The 17,121-nt window shown below is 52.5% G+C and overlaps 1 protein-coding gene across 38 annotated transcripts in view; it reads left to right on the forward strand.

Moving 5' to 3' along the window:
• Positions 1-17,121, forward strand: part of Septin8 (septin 8) — a 28,775-nt gene that overhangs the window by 8,274 nt on the left and 3,380 nt on the right. For 9 of the 38 annotated variants that reach the window (XM_087571658.1, XM_087571659.1, XM_087571660.1 and 6 more), the window contains 8 exon segments: positions 3,697-3,817; positions 5,396-5,591; positions 5,914-6,100; positions 7,046-7,207; positions 7,710-7,806; positions 8,231-8,399; positions 8,557-8,689; positions 8,810-9,000. In XM_087571658.1, the coding sequence (XP_087427784.1) occupies positions 3,697-3,817; positions 5,396-5,591; positions 5,914-6,100; positions 7,046-7,207; positions 7,710-7,806; positions 8,231-8,399; positions 8,557-8,689; positions 8,810-9,000 (1,256 nt within the window). 38 annotated transcript variants of the gene reach the window in all.

The raw sequence follows: 17,121 nt of genomic DNA on the forward strand, positions 1-17,121 counted from the left end.
TGAGTCACCTTCTTCGGCATCATACCACCAAAACGTCAGGGCTGTTACCCAGCAGGAGACCTGCTCTTCTATCTGAACCCTGGTCACTGCATCATGAAGGGGACACCCTGGTTGCTAAGAGTCCTTCCTGTGCTCTGACTGCTCAGGCTGGCGAGCCTCTGAGGGGAGGGTGACACTTTGCAGTAAGTAGGACATTTTGGGTCACGAGTTATTGATGCCAAATGTGTGATCAGGAGAGCGGGCATTAGTGAGAGTCATCCCTCAGGGAAGCCAGAAGGTCACATCAGTCTAAGAACAGAGAAGGACACCATTTCTCTCTCTACATGGGTGCACCAGAGATGACACCCGTTCTGGTCCTTGATGGTCTTGGGAGGACATGGTGCAGCTTCAGCAACAACTTGGGGGTGATGATCTCCTTGTCCTCTGCACTTTCTATAGAGAGAGCCACTGTGTGTGAGGGGAGGTCAGACAAGGCTGCTAAAGCCTTGGTGGGTAGGCTTCTGTGGCCCTCATTGCTGCTTTTAGCCTCTGGGACCCAGAATTGTAAGACATAGGCTGGCCTGCTCTCTCCCTCGCTCTCTCTCTCTCTCTCTCTCTCGCTCTCGCTCTCGCTCTCTCTCGCTCTCTCTCCTCTCTCTCGCTCTTTCATGTCCTCTGCTGAGGAGAGAGAGAGTGTGTGTGTGTGTGTGTGTGTGTGTGTGTGTGTGTCCAGACACAGCTGACTTGGTCAGTTTTGGCGGCAGACTACAGGATGCTGGATTGCATCCTGATTGTGTCACCCTTGGAAGGAGAGCATGAATAAATATGCAGCCTTCTCGGCAAGCACAGCACGCCTTCAATTTTAGAGGTTTTCATTCTCACCTAAAAATAAGCTTCAGACTGTTCTGTCCTGCATTTGATCCGCAGGCTGCCACAAGCAGGAAGGAAGACTGAATAATGAAGTCCTGTGTGGCAGGAGTTGAAGATGGTGTTTATGAACTTAAAAATGAGCAGTGGTGTCGTGGCTGGCAAGCAGGGGAAAGCATAGGGAACATGGCTGGCCCAGTTCGTGGCAATCTTTCTGAAGGTGGCCAACCAGGATGCATAAAATGTTAAGGATTGGTGCCAGGAAACAGGACCACTGTCTGGGACAGCCTGCTGTTCAGTGTGGGGGACCAGCTAGAAGCAGGTGCCAGCAAGAAGACAGAGTCTGAACCACACCCCCCACTCCCACCCCCACCCAGAGCCCAGGAGTTCAGGGAAGCAGCTGAGCTGAAAAGGCGGACTTTGGGGCTGAGAGATGGCTCAGTGGGTAAAGACTGCTGACCTAAATTCAGTCCCCGGAATCCACATGGTGGAAGGAGAAAACCACAAGCTGTCCTGTTTTAGTTTGTTTTTTTAAATATTTATTTATCATGTATACATCAGACAGCTTTCTGCCTGCACGTATGCCTGCAGGCCAGAAGAGGGCACCAGATCTCACTACAGATGGTTGTGAGCCACCATGTGGTTGCTGGGACTTGAACTCAGGACCTCTGGAAGAACAGACAGTGCTCTTAACCACTGAGCCATCTCTCCAGCCCACAAGCTGTCCTGTTACCACTACAGGAGCTTTGTTGAACTCCACACTCAATCAGTAAGTAAGTAAGTAAGTAGATAAATGAGTGAATGGAATGAATGCAAAAGAAGGGGGAACATAGGTGCCGCTCAGTTGGCAGTATGCTCACCCAGCATGTGCAAAGCCCTAGGTTTGATCTCCAGCACCTAGGTACAGCAGTAAGTGCCTGTGAGTCCAGCACTGGGAGATGGGTATAAGAGAAGTAGAAGTTCAAAGTCATTCTTGGCACAGCAAGTTCGAAACCAGCTACAGCCTGTCTCAAAACCAAACCAAACACCTTCCCAACCCCCCAACACACACACACACACACACACACACACACACACACACACACACACACACACAGAGGAATTTAGAAGTAACCAGTGGGGCTGGAACTGAGCCTGGTGGGGGGATCTTATTGCCAGGCAAAAGGGTCGGGGGAAGGTTGGGTGTATCTGTGTTGTTTCTGATGTTGGCACCAAGCAAAGAAGACTGCCTGGTGGCCCTTTGTCAGGTTACATATACAGCCCTAAGGGGACTTGTCCTGAGTGGGTAGATTGAGGCATAGTGCCCTGGGTATGGCAGTAAGGAGAAAGGGTCATTGTGAAAAAGTCTCTTTGGGGAAAGCAGGTTTAGGGCAAACCTGGCTATTTGGAACGGGTAGAAAGGTCACATAAAATCTAGGACGCCTGTACACGCAGTTAGACATGATTGGTACAGGTGCAAGCACCCTAAGGCAGGTTGGGTTTTTGTGCCAGAGGCCAGACTGGCGAGAGAGGGACAGGCCAAAGGCAGCAGGTTGTGACTGCAGAGGGCAGGTGTCCGGGTGCTGAGGAGTCTCTTGGGTAGTGGAAGCCGCAGGACCTCCTATGAGCCCCTGACTCTTTGCCCACTGTGTTGCGTCCACATTTACAAAGGTGTTGCCATGACACTGCCGAGAGCACCGCTTTGGGACTGTGGACATGGGAGACTGAACCCCAGTGCATCTTCTTGTCCTTGGTGGTGGTTAAGGCGTAGGCACTGAGGAAGAAAGGGGGGGGGGGAGGCACGGTTCTGCCCAACATGGAGCCATGTGACCCTGGGAACCCGCTCTCAGGGTAAATCTACTCCCAGGGAAGCCAGAGAGGTGTCTACACAGTTGAGTCCAGCCGTGACTCTGTCTTTGGGCCTTGTTGTTTTTCTCAGTAGTGCTGCAGACCAAATGCAGTGGCTCCTGCACCCTTAGGGCCTGCTGCCCACAAGGTCATGCCTCCACATTCTCTCCCAGAACCTTCTTTTTAAACAGCCATGGCTTTGGCAAGGATGGAGCCCCCAGAGCCTGATGTCTCCAGAGACGACCACTGAGAAGGAAGCAGAAGCCTTCCTCGAGCCCCGGTTCTGGCTCCGTCTGTCCTTGGGAGTCTTGGTTCTGCTAGCAAGGTCCCTGCGGGAACTCTGTTGGAGTCTTGAGCAGTGGAAAGCAGGGGCAGAGGATCACCAGCCCAGCCTGACAGGAGGGACCTCTGATGCGCTCAATTAGGAGGGCCTGGGAAAGAGAGGCCTAGGAGGGAGTGGCAACATTCCCACCTTCCTCAGAACTGCCTGCTGAAATATAGCCTCCAACCTGGGCCTCTTGGGCTTTTTAAGATCCAGAGGAGGGCTGGGGATCTAGCTCAAGTGGCAGAGCGCTTACCTAACATGCATAAAGCCCTGGGGTCCTCAGCACCACACCAACCAGGCCCGAGGAGCATGTCTGTAATATCAGCACGCGGGTGGCAGAAGCAGAGGTAGGAAGCTGAATGTCGTTCTTGCCTATGCAGCAAATTCAAGACTGTTTTGGACCACAGGAGTTCCTTTTTAACGAGAAAGACCAAGGAGCTGGGTGTGGGGGCACACGCTTGTCATCTGAACACTTTGGAGACCAGACCGTGGGATAGCAAGTTCAAGGCTAGCCTGTCTCCAAAGTGTGGGGGGACTCAGAGACTCCTCTGTGAGAATGGGGCGTGGGGTTGGAATCCTGGTGCCTTCAAGGTATGTCCTGGGCTGTGCCAAGAACACAGGCACTGAGGTCAGGGCTAGTCTCACACAGACACATCTTTTCCTGGGGGCTCACTGTCTTGCTGTGCTTTTCTTGGCAGAACGCAGAGCCTGAGCCCCGGAGCCTGTCCCTGGGTGGCCATGTGGGCTTCGACAGCCTCCCTGACCAGCTGGTCAGCAAGTCAGTCACTCAGGGCTTCAGCTTCAACATTCTCTGTGTGGGTAAGTGACTTGGTCAGTGGCAGAAGATGGACGAGACTCTTTGGAGCCAGTGCTCTGTTGTGCTGGCCTCCTACGAAGCTGGGCTGAGGGGCTCCCAAGTGGAGAGAGATCTTGGGTCCGGGATTTAGTTTTGCCTCTGCCAGGGTCAAGAATGGGATTAAGATACAGGATCTGTCTCAGAGTTGGCACAAAGAGGAAACAGAAGTGGTCCCGTGAAAAGTGCTGTCTAAACACTAAAGATGGGTGTTTATCATTTGAGAGTCACAGTCACTAGTTCACTCATTTCTTTAAAAAAAAAAAAATCAGGGCTGGAGAGATGGCTCAGAGGTAAGAGCACGGGCTGCTCCTCCAGAGGACCTGGGTTCCATTCTCAGCGCGTCTATGGCGTCTCACACCTGTCTTTAACTTCGGTGCTGGAGGTTCCAGTGTAGCAGGCATACATGGGTACACATATCTCTGTGCATGCAGGCAAAATACCCACACACATAAAATAAATAAATCTTAATAAGAAGTAAACAAATTTTAAAAATCCGTAAGGCTACAGAGATGACCCAGTGGTCAAGAGCACTTGCTGCTGTCCAGAGGACCGGACATCTGTTCCTAGCACCGATGTCAGGTGCCTTACAACTACTCATGGCCCAAGTTCCAAGGAACCTGACGGCTCTTTCTGGCTTCCATGGGTAACTGCACATGCACACATAAATAAAAATAAATCTTTTAAAAAAATGTCTCCTTACTGTGCGACAAGGATACAGTGGTGAGTCAGACCCTGCTCTGACACCATCATCTCTAACACACTTTGGAACAAACACAATGTGATGGGGGTGGGAGCAGGGCTCCATGTGTCCAAGGCACAAAGACTCTGCAAGGCCCTGTGCAGGTATCCCCTGGGAAGGAGACCACGTGGACCTGAGGCTGCCCAGGCTGCAGGGACCAGCAACTGATGGTTTCAGGTCCTGTTCCTGTAGCCTTGGCCTAAGGATGATGCTCAGGATGTTTTGTGACTGAAGCCAGCATACAGTGGGATCTCCATAGCCTAATACTTTTCCCCACACCCTGGGGAAATGTCACATGTCCTGCCCAGCTGTGTCGTACATCAAAAGCTTCCTCCATGACTCTTCTGAATACTGTTTTTATCTTTCCCTTCCTTTTCTCCCTTCTATTTTTTTTAAACACATTTATTCATTTTATTTGAGGAGTCCATGATGGGGCAAGTTGAGCAGTTGCTTCTGTCCTATCATGTGGGTCCCCTGGATCAAACTTCAGTTACCAGGCCTAGCAGCAAGTGTCTTTACCCTCTGAGCCATCTCACAGACCTGTTTTTGTTCGGGGTGTGTGTGTGTGTGCTGGGATAGAACCCCAGGGCCTTATACATGCCAGGCAAGTTCTCTACAACTGAGCAACTGCCAGAGACCAAGGGTGGAGTAGGCGGCTTCCCTTCTCTCGTTCAGGAGCTAAGGGTCTTAGAGCCCACCTCACCTAGTTGCCAGCTAGAGACAGCCCTGTTCTAGCTTTAGTATTCACTTCTCTCCTTGCTGACCCCCCTCCCCACTTCCCTTCACCCCTCCCCCACTCCAGGGGAAACTGGGATTGGCAAGTCCACACTAATGAACACGCTCTTCAACACGACCTTTGAGACTGAAGAAGCCAGTCACCATGAAGAGTGTGTACGCCTGCGGCCTCAGACCTATGACCTCCAAGAGAGTAACGTTCATCTCAAACTGACCATCGTGGATGCTGTGGGCTTTGGGGATCAGATCAATAAGGATGACAGGCAAGAGGCGGGAAGGGCGGGCCCCACCTAGCCTCCTCAGTACTGTCCTAACACTTCTCGAGCACTTTATACCTCAAACAGCTCTCTCTGTATAGCCCTAAAGTGACCTAGGAAGGCTACTAGGGGAGGGCTGAGGGCTTGGGCCATTAGCAGACCCGTTCTTCCTCTGGGAGGCTACAGGAGAAGGGGTCAACCAGCCTTCTATACCTGATAGGGCAAAACTGTTCCCAGGGAGGAGAGTGGGAACAGCCTGGCTCGGGCTCTGCAGGGCTGCCCTCGCTGCAGCCAGTGTCTGCCTCCCAGGTGATAAAGCTGTCTGTAGTTACAGGCCCATAGTTGATTACATCGACACGCAGTTTGAAAACTATCTACAGGAGGAGTTGAAGATTCGCCGTTCCCTCTTTGACTACCATGACACGAGGATCCACGTTTGCCTCTACTTTATCACACCCACCGGGCACTCCCTGAAGTCCCTGGATCTGGTGACCATGAAGAAACTAGATAGCAAGGTACACCCCCCCCCCCCGCCCCGTACCCCCTTCACCTGACCTCTGCCATCTTCCTCTGGCTGCATTTGGCTATGCTATGGTTGGCTTGGTATTCTCTGGAGTCTTGGCTTTCTGTGGTCCTCACTGAACTATTCAGAGCGCTTTTCCAGACTGGCCCTAAGCCCTTTCCTTCTCATTTGGAGCCTGTTCCTTGTGAAATGACTGCCCCCTCCTGGTGACCCTCTGCACAGTATCCCCTTCCATTTCTGCTTCCTTCTTTGTTTTCTGACATGGCTTCCCCTCGGCTCTCTTCTGAACTCACTAGGAGAGGAGAATGCTGTCTCAGAATTAGATTCCGAATGAGGGCAGTGTGCAGTTTCACGGGAGGTCAAGGAAGGTTGGGGTCCTGGAGGACAAGCGCCCCTCCTAGTGATCTCTCAGCCGCTGTGACTGCCTTTCTATTCCAGGGGTCAATTATCACCATGAAAAATGGGGTAACCGGGGCTGGGGATTTAGCTCAGTGGTAGAGCGCTTACCTAGGAAGCGCAAGGCTCGGGGTTCGGTCCCCAGCTCCGAAAAAAAGAACCAAAAAAAAAAAAAAAAAAAAGGGGTAACCTTGGCCTGGGAGAGTTTAAGTCCTTTCCATAGCTGCTACTCCTACATCACCTCACCTGCTTACTAGGTGGCTTGGTCACCACTACTGTTTCTATCAGGCCTCAGGCCACTTAAGTAAGACCCTCAGAGCATCCTCGGTCCAAGTTGAGCATGCCCAGGGTGACCAAACCGTGGGGCCTTTGGAAACATTGCCATTGTTACAGTTCCGGTCATCACAGTGGTCACGGGTGGCTCTGGCTTATCAGGAGCAGCTCTCTTCCTGGTGTCCTGCTCCTAGTGCTTGTCCACAGTCAGTGACCATAACTTAGAAGAACCAACCAACCTGCTGCCCCGCCCCCCTGACCTTCACAGGTGAACATAATCCCCATCATTGCCAAGGCTGACACCATCTCCAAGAGCGAGCTCCACAAGTTCAAGATCAAGATCATGGGTGAGCTGGTCAGCAATGGAGTCCAGATCTACCAGTTTCCCACCGACGATGAGGCTGTCGCCGAGATTAATGCGGTCATGAATGTGAGTGAGGGGCGGGGCCTTAGGGCTCCAGAGCCAGAGGGTTTGGAGACACCAATCTGAAGCACATACCCTGGGAGCCCTATCCCCAGGATGTTATCCTTAGCATCTTCAGCACAGAGAGTGGGCGTCACAGCCCTCCCAGAGGTTCTGTGGGCATGGGATTAGAGGACGTGTTTGTTGGGTTTGCACTAAGGGTTCCCTAGATCTGAGTGTCTCGAGTCCTACTCTGGGTGGGAATGTGTTGCATGGCGGGGTTTGGGAATTTGGAAGGAACCAGGCTCACAGTCTTTGATCTCTCTTGCTCCTGAGAAGAACGCCTCACAGACAGGCACGCCCAGGTCTCTGTTCTCATAAAACAGTTCTCTGAAAGATACAGGAAGTCAACCTCTGACCCCAGAGCCTTGCAAAAGACCGGTAGGCCCTCTCTAGAGTGCAGGGGTAGCGAGAGAGTCTGTACCCTGGCTCCAGCAGAGGGCTCACACAGAACTGGATCCCCTTTCAGGCACACTTGCCTTTTGCCGTGGTGGGCAGCACAGAGGAGGTGAAGGTGGGGAACAAGCTGGTTCGAGCACGACAGTACCCCTGGGGCGTGGTGCAGGGTGAGTGTTGGGCAAGCACATCCCCAACTGGGGCCTTGGCTCAGTCTCTTCTTGTCCTGCAAGCTGAGGCCACTGTCTTGCCATCTCTCTGCCCATCTGCATGGCCACCTCACTCCGTGGAGCTCCCTGAGGCATCCAGCCACTCTTGTGCTGTTGTTCCTCTGCCCAGCTCCATGCCTACCTCATGCAGTGGAGCCACGAGGCCCCCAACATTGTCTGCTGTACCCCCAACCATCTGCCTGCTTGCTCTGCTCTGTGGAAGGCCCGAGGCCCCCTGTCTTACCATCCCACACCTATCTGCACACCTACCTCCTGATGCTGTGGAGCCACCAAGGCACCCGACTACTGCCCTGCTGCCCACTCCCCCGGCCCCCACATGCCTGTCTGCATGACTGTCTCATGCCTCTTACACCCCTGCTTCTAGTGGAGAACGAGAACCACTGTGACTTCGTGAAGTTGCGGGAGATGTTGATCCGGGTGAACATGGAGGACCTGCGTGAGCAGACCCACAGTCGGCACTACGAGCTCTACCGGCGCTGCAAGTTGGAGGAGATGGGCTTCCAGGACAGTGATGGTGACAGCCAGCCCTTCAGGTGAGAGCCACTCTGTCACACCAGCGCTTGCTGTCTCAGGCCTGTGAGCCTTCAGGCAGAGGCTGGTGGGAGCCCCGAGTCCTCTGGCCTCAGCGTCTTACCTGACTGCTGTGACTGCCTCAGTTCTACCTTTGGTCTCTCCTTTGGGTCTCCGCAGCCTCCAAGAGACGTACGAGGCAAAGAGGAAGGAGTTCCTGAGCGAGCTACAGAGGAAGGAGGAAGAGATGAGGCAGATGTTTGTCAACAAAGTGAAGGAGACAGAGCTTGAATTGAAGGAGAAGGAACGGGAGGTGTGTGCCAGGCCTGGAGCATGGCTGAGGGGAGGAAATGTCAGCGGGCAGGCTGGCTGGGGTGGGGTGGGGGGACCTGTCCTGTCCTGCCCATACCCAGGGGCCTCCCTTTTCCCCCAGCTCCATGAGAAGTTTGAGCACCTGAAGCGGATCCACCAGGAGGAGAAGCGCAAGGTAGAGGAGAAGCGCAGGGAGCTGGAAGAGGAGACCAACGCCTTCAACTGCCGGAAGGCAGCCATGGAGGCCCTGCAGTCACAGGCCTTACATGCCACTTCACAGCAGCCTCTGAGGAAAGACAAGGACAAGAAGAAGTAAGTGGCATCTCCCTCCTAGGGCTGGCTCTTACCCCAGGGCTCCGTCAGGCCTCTCTCGACTTCGCTGTCCCTCTCCCTGCTCACCACCCCTCAGCTTCACACTCACTGCTCACCCCCAGCCTCACACTCACTGCTCACCACCAGCCTCACACTCACTGCTCACCCCCAGCCTCACACTCACTGCTCACCACCCCTCACCCTCACACTCACTGCTCACCACCCCTCAGCTTCACACTCACTGCTCACCCCCAGCCTCACACTCACTGCTCACCCCCAGCCTCACACTCACTGCTCACCCTCAGCTTCACACTCACTGCTCACCCCCAGCCTCACACTCACTGCTCACCCCCAACCTCACACTCACTGCTCACCCCCAGCCTCACACTCACTGCTCACCACCCCTCACCCTCACACTCACTCCTCACCACCCCTCAGCTTCACACTCACTGCTCATCACCCCTCAGCTTCACACTCACTGCTCACCACCCCTCAGCCTCACACTCACTGCTCACCCCCAGCCTCACACTCACTGCTCACCCCCAGCCTCACACTCACTGCTCACTCCCCCTCAGCCTCACACTTACTGCTCACCCCCAGCCTCACACTCACTGCTCACCCCCAGCCTCACACTACTGCTCACCCCTCAGCCTCACACTCACTGCTCACCCCTCAACTTCACACTCACTGCTCACCCCTCAACCTCACACTCACTGCTCACCCCTCACCCTCACACTCACTGCTCACCCCTCAACTTCACACTCACTGCTCACCCCCAGCCTCACACTCACTGCTCACCCCCAGCCTCACACTCACTGCTCACCCCCAGCCTCACACTCACTGCTCACCCCCAGCCTCACACTCACTGCTCGCCACCCCTCAGCTTCACACTCACTGCTCACCACCCCTCAGCTTCACACTCACTGCTCACCACCCCTCAGCTTCACACTCACTGCTCACCACCCCTCAGCCTCACACTCACTGCTCACCCCCAGCCTCACACTCACTGCTCACCCCCAGCCTCACACTCACTGCTCACCCCCAGCCTCACACTACTGCTCACCCCTCAGCCTCACACTCACTGCTCACCCCCAGCCTCACACTCACTGCTCACCCCTCAACCTCACACTCACTGCTCACCCCCCTCAACTTCACACTCACTGCTCACCCCCAGCCTCACACTCACTGCTCACCCCCAGCCTCACACTCACTGCTCACCCCCCTCAACTTCACACTCACTGCTCACCCCCAGCCTCACACTCACTGCTCACCCCCAGCCTCACACTACTGCTCACCCCCAGCCTCACACTCACTGCTCACCCCCCTCAACTTCACACTCACTGCTCACCCCCAGCCTCACACTCACTGCTCACCCCCAGCCTCACACTACTGCTCACCCCCAGCCTCACACTCACTGCTCACCCCCAGCCTCACACTACTGCTCACCCCCCTCAACTTCACACTCACTGCTCCCCCTCCCCCCCAGCTCACTGCAGTTTGCCCTCACCTCCTCACTTGCTTGTTACCTGTTTGCACCTCCATCTTGCTCTTGCACTAGTGTCTCAGTGTCTGTCCCCTGGATCTCTGTCTCAGCTGTCTACTCTCCATCCAGCCCCACACCCTATACTTACCCTCTGTCTTTGCTCTCTCTCCTCCCTCGTTCTCCCATAGCACCCTCAACATGTGGGGCCTCTTCGCTGCTGTGGTGAAGGAGGCTGGGTCAACATGGGCAGTGAATAGCAAGGAAGCCAAGCGGGTATAGCGACAGGAGGCTGGGACAAGTCTGTCAGGCCAGGACTGTCCTTTCCTGCCAGATTCCACAGACCCCGTGCTTCTGCTTGAGTGGCTGTGGCATGTGGCCCCCTTGGCCTCTGAGGCTGGGTTTGTGAAACTCGTTGACTGGTACATGGTGACCCATAACAAGAGGGACTCATACAGGAAGTGGCTCATAACACTGGGCCGGTCCCGCCATCCCAGTCACTGTCATCTCTACTCAGCTACTTTGGAAGGCCTACAGGGCTGAAAGCATGGCGGCTCCTGGCAGAGCTCTGGGGCTGTGTCAGGGAGCAGGGCTGCCCCTCTTGTAGGAGCTGGAACAATTCTTGTAGAGAGTGGCAGATGGCAAGGAAGGAGGCTCTTCCTGGGTATGTCAGCTCACCAGACAGACAGACAGACAGACAGAAGGACTCCTAGTCAGGCTACCTTAGTATTTTCTTTGCTTACTCCAACTCACCCCGGCTGCCTCCTTCTTTTCTTTGCCTTTTTTTTAAAGCTATTTATTTTTTATTTTTGTGGTTCTGGGGCTTGAACCGGGCCTCGCACATGCCAGCTAGGGTCTCTACCACTTACCTACATCTGCAGCCATGTTGGCGTTCTGCGCAGCACTTTCCCATGTCCTTATCTGGAGTCTGGTACCTGACTCCAGCGGCTCTCGGCCTCCCATTTCCTTCATTCAGAAACTCAGGCCACATCATACCCTGGTGTTCCTATGAACCTCAGTTTCCCTGGGCCTTGGCCTGCATTGCTCTCACTGTTTTCTTGCCAACCCGTAAAATAAGCAGGCCCATCCATTCTCACCCTGGGCTCCTGTTTCCCCTGTATTGTTTAAGGAGGCATGTACCCAGGCCTTCCATTCTTGGGGGCAGTGGACTCTAGTGGTCTCAGAACCACACAGTGGCTTGTCAGCTGTGGCCTGAGATACATCTTCGTGCACGAACTCTCTCATGTCCTGCCTCACTTTTAGGTGGAATTCCCTGATGCACAAGCATAGACACGATCTCTCTCTCTCTCTCTCTCTCTCTCTCTCTCTCTCTCTCTCTCTCTCTCAAACCTCCCACTGGGGCAGACAAAGCACTCAGGACTAGATGTACATGGGGGTTCCCAAGGTTTGCTGGCTGCTTTGGGACAAGAGTTCCCCCTTTTTGTAATCTTGCCCATCTGGATGCCTGGCAGCTCACCTGATCCCAGGAAGGACCCCAGGCCTAGCTCCCCTCAGTCAGGAAAGTTTTACAGTTGGTCCCATGCTCAACGCTTGGTTCGATGAGTTTGGAGGTTGAGGTGCAACTATTGTGGGCTTTAAGCTGGCAGTTCAGAGATGCCCCTCTTTCTTGGGGGAACAGAGGACCGAGTCTGTACACTCCAATGACTTTGCCCCACTCCCTGCCAGCTTGGTTCAGGCTATCTTGGGGAAGTAGAGGTTGGCAGTCAGTATCCCCAAATGAGAAACTGAGAGAAGCCCCAGGACCAGGTAGGTGTGGTGGGTAGCACATGCTGGTTCCCAGGCATCTGTACCTAAGGGGCTAGAGTTGGGGTTTCAGGGTTTAGGGCTCACTTCCTCTTGCACTGGCTCACTGGGATAGGGTGGGCCAGGCATGCATTTGGGGAGTGGATGCTTTCGCGGCCATTTAGTTAAACGGCTTTGGTTGGTTTATACTCATATTCTTTAAATTTTAATCAATTTTTTGCGAAATTACTTCCCAATCAGATTTTGACCCTCAGCCCGGGACGCCACAAACTGAAGCGAGTTCCCTGCTTTGCTCGTCACAAATGCCAAACTGACTGCTCTTTCCCAGTGCCCAGTGCTGTCTTTTTGCTTCTGTTCGATTTGGTCTGCGTGTCTTTTAATGTGTCTTTGTTTTGTTCTGTTCTGTTTTATTTTTATTTTTCAGTTAAAGCACGCACAGACTTACATGTCAAGAGCGGACTTTAGGCTTTCATGGGTTAAACTGCTTGAGTTACACCTTGTGACCCTTCTCCCATAACATGGTGTGAGGATGGACTGGGAGCCCGTACAGACTCCAGTGTTTACAGCCTTGCCTTGTCCCTCCCTGATGGCCTCAGGCTGCCTGGGCCTGACCAGCTACCCTTCTCTATGCAAATGCGTCAAAGCCATGAATGCTGGAATTCAAAACTGACAAGGTTTATTTTTTCCAGAGTCGGTGGCTGGTCTTCCATTTACAGTGTCACTATTCCTTGACGGAGCAGCTATGTGCCGCTCTGGTGATGGCCCCAGCCAGTGATGCTAGGCCTCATTACTCTTCGTCAAGCCGGCGACTCATGTGGTGCCCTAGGCCTGGCCTGCGGTCTGGTAGATACATGCTGCAGAATTTGCCTGGTTCCTCTTTGTTTTAATTTTTCTAACCTAGAGCTTAATTTTAATAACTTTTCAACAGTTCTAAATTTTCATTTTGGCACCAGTCCTAAAGACAAATAATAACCTATCTCTCCTGTTATTTTCATAAGTAACACAGATTTCCCTGATTTTTGTTTTTTAAACTAAAGAGATCTCTAAACCTTCTTACATTGAGAGCACCCCTCTAGTACACAGGGAGAGGTGGGGAATAAAGTTCCTATTCTGCCAGTGTTTGGGACTTCTTTATGGACAGAAGTGGACCCCGAACGAGACCACGCCCGGCGTTTTTACGGTGAATGTAAATGGAACAACAGCCCCAGACCCTAGAGGTGCTGCCTGTGACAGGGACCAATTGCATGTGTGTTCAGTGTTTGACTCCAAACAGCCACCTACACCCAGCAGTGTGCTCAGGGGAGAAGGCTGTTCGTTAAGGTCATTGTTACTTCTTTCCTGGCTGTCACAGGGCAGGGAAATAAAGGTGTCTGAAGCATTAGGACAATCTGAGAGAGAAGGAAAGAGAGAAGAAAGACAAAATAGTAGAGACTAAGACTGTCCCCTCCAGCTATATTTCCCAGATGGACACTTTTAAGAAAATGGCTGCCAGGTGTGATGGTGCAGTCCTGTAGTGCCAGCGCTTAGGAGGTAGGAAGCCAGAGGCCGGCCTCAATTACACAGTGAGGCAGAGGCCAGCTTGGGCTAAAACAAAGTGAGAACAGGAAAAGTACTAGCAGCCATTTTTTTCTGGCAAGCCTCAGAGTCGAAACTGGGGTTAAAGACTAGCGTCCTTAGTGTTGGCCCAGCTCCAGCCTGGGCTCTGGGCTCCCTGAGAAGATACACTTCATTCTGGAACAAGAGGGGGCCACACTGGTCCGTGCTGCATTCAATTTTTGACCCTCGTCTCCCTCTCCACCACCATTTTCCCCTTTCTGCCAGGCCTGTTTCACTTCCCCCAGGACCAGTCTGACTCCTTCCTGTCCTTCTGATATGGTGGTTCATTCAGAGTGAGCTGGAGGGGAAGGTGGTTGTGAGTTCCCTGAGGCACAACTCCCCAAAGGCCGATGGCACCTGTGAGAGGTGACTCACAGCAGGGGAATAAGATCTGTTGATGCTCTGAGGAAAAATTCCCCATGACCAGGCTGGATTCTGGCTGCATAAAAGACAGAGTTGCAGGCTCATGGTCCATGCAGAGAACTCCGAAGCCAGCAAATTCTACTACCATCCCCTGCAGCTCACCAAACATGGGCGTATTGGAAGGCTGCTATGCTCAGTGCCCACCTTTGGCCTAAAGCTTGCCCGCATCCCGGGGAAACCTGACTGGAATTTTCTAGGATCTAAGTTCCCTCCATGGATCCCTCAGTGTGGCAAGCTCTACCCCTGTGTGGAATTTTGTTATCTTTATTTAGCTGAGGTTAAATTAATCTTTGTCATGCAAGACAAACATGAGGCTTGCCCCTTGAGGGATGTGACCCCATGCGCAGCTGGGATTTACGCCTGTTTCTCCAGTCATCTGTTGGCTTCAGGAGGACTGCCATTGGACCCCATTGACATTTACCGTTATGTGTCTTCCTTCAGTCATTTTGTTTTGTGGTAGAATCACCATGTAAGTTATGGTCTAAACCCGTACTTTTGATGTTGATGATCCTGTCAGCTACTTAGGCACTGAGGAGGCTGAGGCAGGAGAACCAGAAGTTCAAGGCCATAGTAAGTCACTTAACAAAACCCCATGTCAAAATTTAAAAAAAAAAAAAATGCCGGACATGTGACTCATGGCTAGCAAATGTATTTAGCGTGATTGGGGACCAGGTTCTCTCCCCAGCACTAAGAAAACAAGTCAACAGCCATCAAGCAGATATATCCCAGGCCAACCAGGATGTGTGTTCTCCCTTGTGCTGGGTGGCGTGAATTATGGCACCCTGTGACTGTGCAGACTGACCCTGCATATGTTTGTGTGTTTGTACGTTTGTGTGGACTCCCCTGGGTAAGAGGCCCAGGAAAGCCAGCTTGCTTGTCTGTTACGTTCCCATGCATGTCTAAAACCACTCCAGCTGTCGATCCGTTTACGCCTCCATCCACGGACTTGTTTCTGTTCCTTTCCATCCACTTTGTACTCATTTGTTTTCATTAAATTTTGCATTTATTTTGAGTTTTTTTAATGGTGTCATTTTTGGGCAGTGGCTTTTCTGCTTTCGAGTTTCTTGAGCCTATTAATATCCTGTAGCTGTGTCAGTAAGCAGCCTACTTCCGCTGTGGCCTTTGTGGAGGCAGACCTGAAAGCCATTTTCCCAGTGAATCCTGCTGCATTCACTTGTGCTTGAATGCTTGTGGGCTGGAGCAATCACGGGAAAGAGAAACTGCAGTCTGTGGCTCTTGAGTTATAAGGTCCAAGACTGGGGTAAAGCGACTACCCCCAGGGAGTTTACAGCGTTATTAAGGAAGGTTGGCTTGAGACAGCTCACTATGTGTTCTCAGCTCCTGTAATAACATGCTCTAACAGCTATATCAGCCTCACCGTCCGAACTATTACTGCCCCCATTTTACGGGAGAGACCCAGAGAGGTTTCATAATTACCTAAGGCAACACAGGAAGTAATGGGAAGAGCTGGGATTTGAACCTTAGTTATCTGTGTCCTTAATTCCTGAGCTTAAGCTTGGCATCCCAGCAGGATCACGGGAGAAGAGTGGAAATGTGCTCATTGTTAAAATAAGGTGTGACGGTGTGGGCCGCGAGTGGCCCTGCGGTGGCTTTGCGGAGGTGGAAGCCTGGGAGTTCTGGTGGTTGGAAAGATCAAGCCACCTCTGGGTTGACTCACACCTCCATTTCTTGTGGCCCCAGTCCTTCACTGGTCCCTGATCTTCCCAGGTTGAGACAGAAGGAAAGTGGACTGTGTTTGCATTACCAACTATAGGCACTCCCATTTGTAGGTTGGAGTGAGGGCTGTCAGTGATTGAAAACTAAGGCACGGAGAAGAGACCCCTGCCCCTCACAGTCTTGGTCTCTAACAGTGCACAGTGGTGTGTTGGCAGTAGGAGTGGGAGCTGCCCTAGAAGAATCACTTCATGGTAGCCAGGTGGTAGTGGCACATGCCTTTAATTCCAGCACTCGGTAGGCAGAGGCAGAGGGATCGCTTTGAGTGTGAGGTCAGCCTCATCTACAGAGCTAGTTCCAGGACAGCCAGGACTACATAGGGAAAGTCTGTCTCGAAAACAAAAACAAAATAAAACAAAATGAAAAAAAAAAACAAAAAAACGAAGAGTTATTCCCTTTGTAGATATACAAAGCAACAGGCCATGTCCTTACTTGTATGGGGCTCTCAGGACTGCCCTCTGCTTGAGAATAACATCAGCCTGGGGACAGGTTACAGCTAGAGCCACCTGGACCACAGGTTGACGTGCTGTGTAGCAGACACCCAATGCCACAGGGTACCCACCCTGGTGCAATCCATCCACACAGTGTCCACTCCTGTATGTTGTCCCCTGGATGGAACACAGGACGCCAGTCAGCAAGTCTACCTTGCCTGCTTGCTCTAGGTAACGAGAAATGTCTGAATGCCAGGTTCCTACTCCCCTACTCTTATCCCTCCAGGACCTACCTACCTGGTAGATGGTTATTGTAGAAGATCCGAACAATAGGGTTCCAGGAATACATGACTAGTGAGAGATGCACAGGGTTCCATTAGTGGGAAGTAGATCTCCAACAGCACTGAGAAGCATCCGAGGCGTTTTTACAGAAACTCCCAACTGCCGGGTGTAATGCCATGAGCCCTTGGCCCCAGTACTCCAAAGGCTGAAGCAGGAAGATTTTAGGTTTGAGGTCAGCCTGGGTTGCAATACTTGTGCTCGGAAAATAATAACAGTAAAAACAAAAAAGCAAGGGCTGGCGAAATGGCTCATTAGGTAAAGGAGCTTGCTGCTAAGCACACCAACCTGAGTCTGATCCTTGAGACCCATGTAATAGAAGGAGAGAACTTCCACAAACTGACCTCTGACCCC

The sequence above is a fragment of the Rattus norvegicus genome, chromosome 10 (assembly GCF_021556685.1).
Source record: "Rattus norvegicus strain SHRSP/BbbUtx chromosome 10, alternate assembly SHRSP_T2T, whole genome shotgun sequence".
Classification (NCBI taxonomy): domain Eukaryota; kingdom Metazoa; phylum Chordata; class Mammalia; order Rodentia; family Muridae; genus Rattus; species Rattus norvegicus.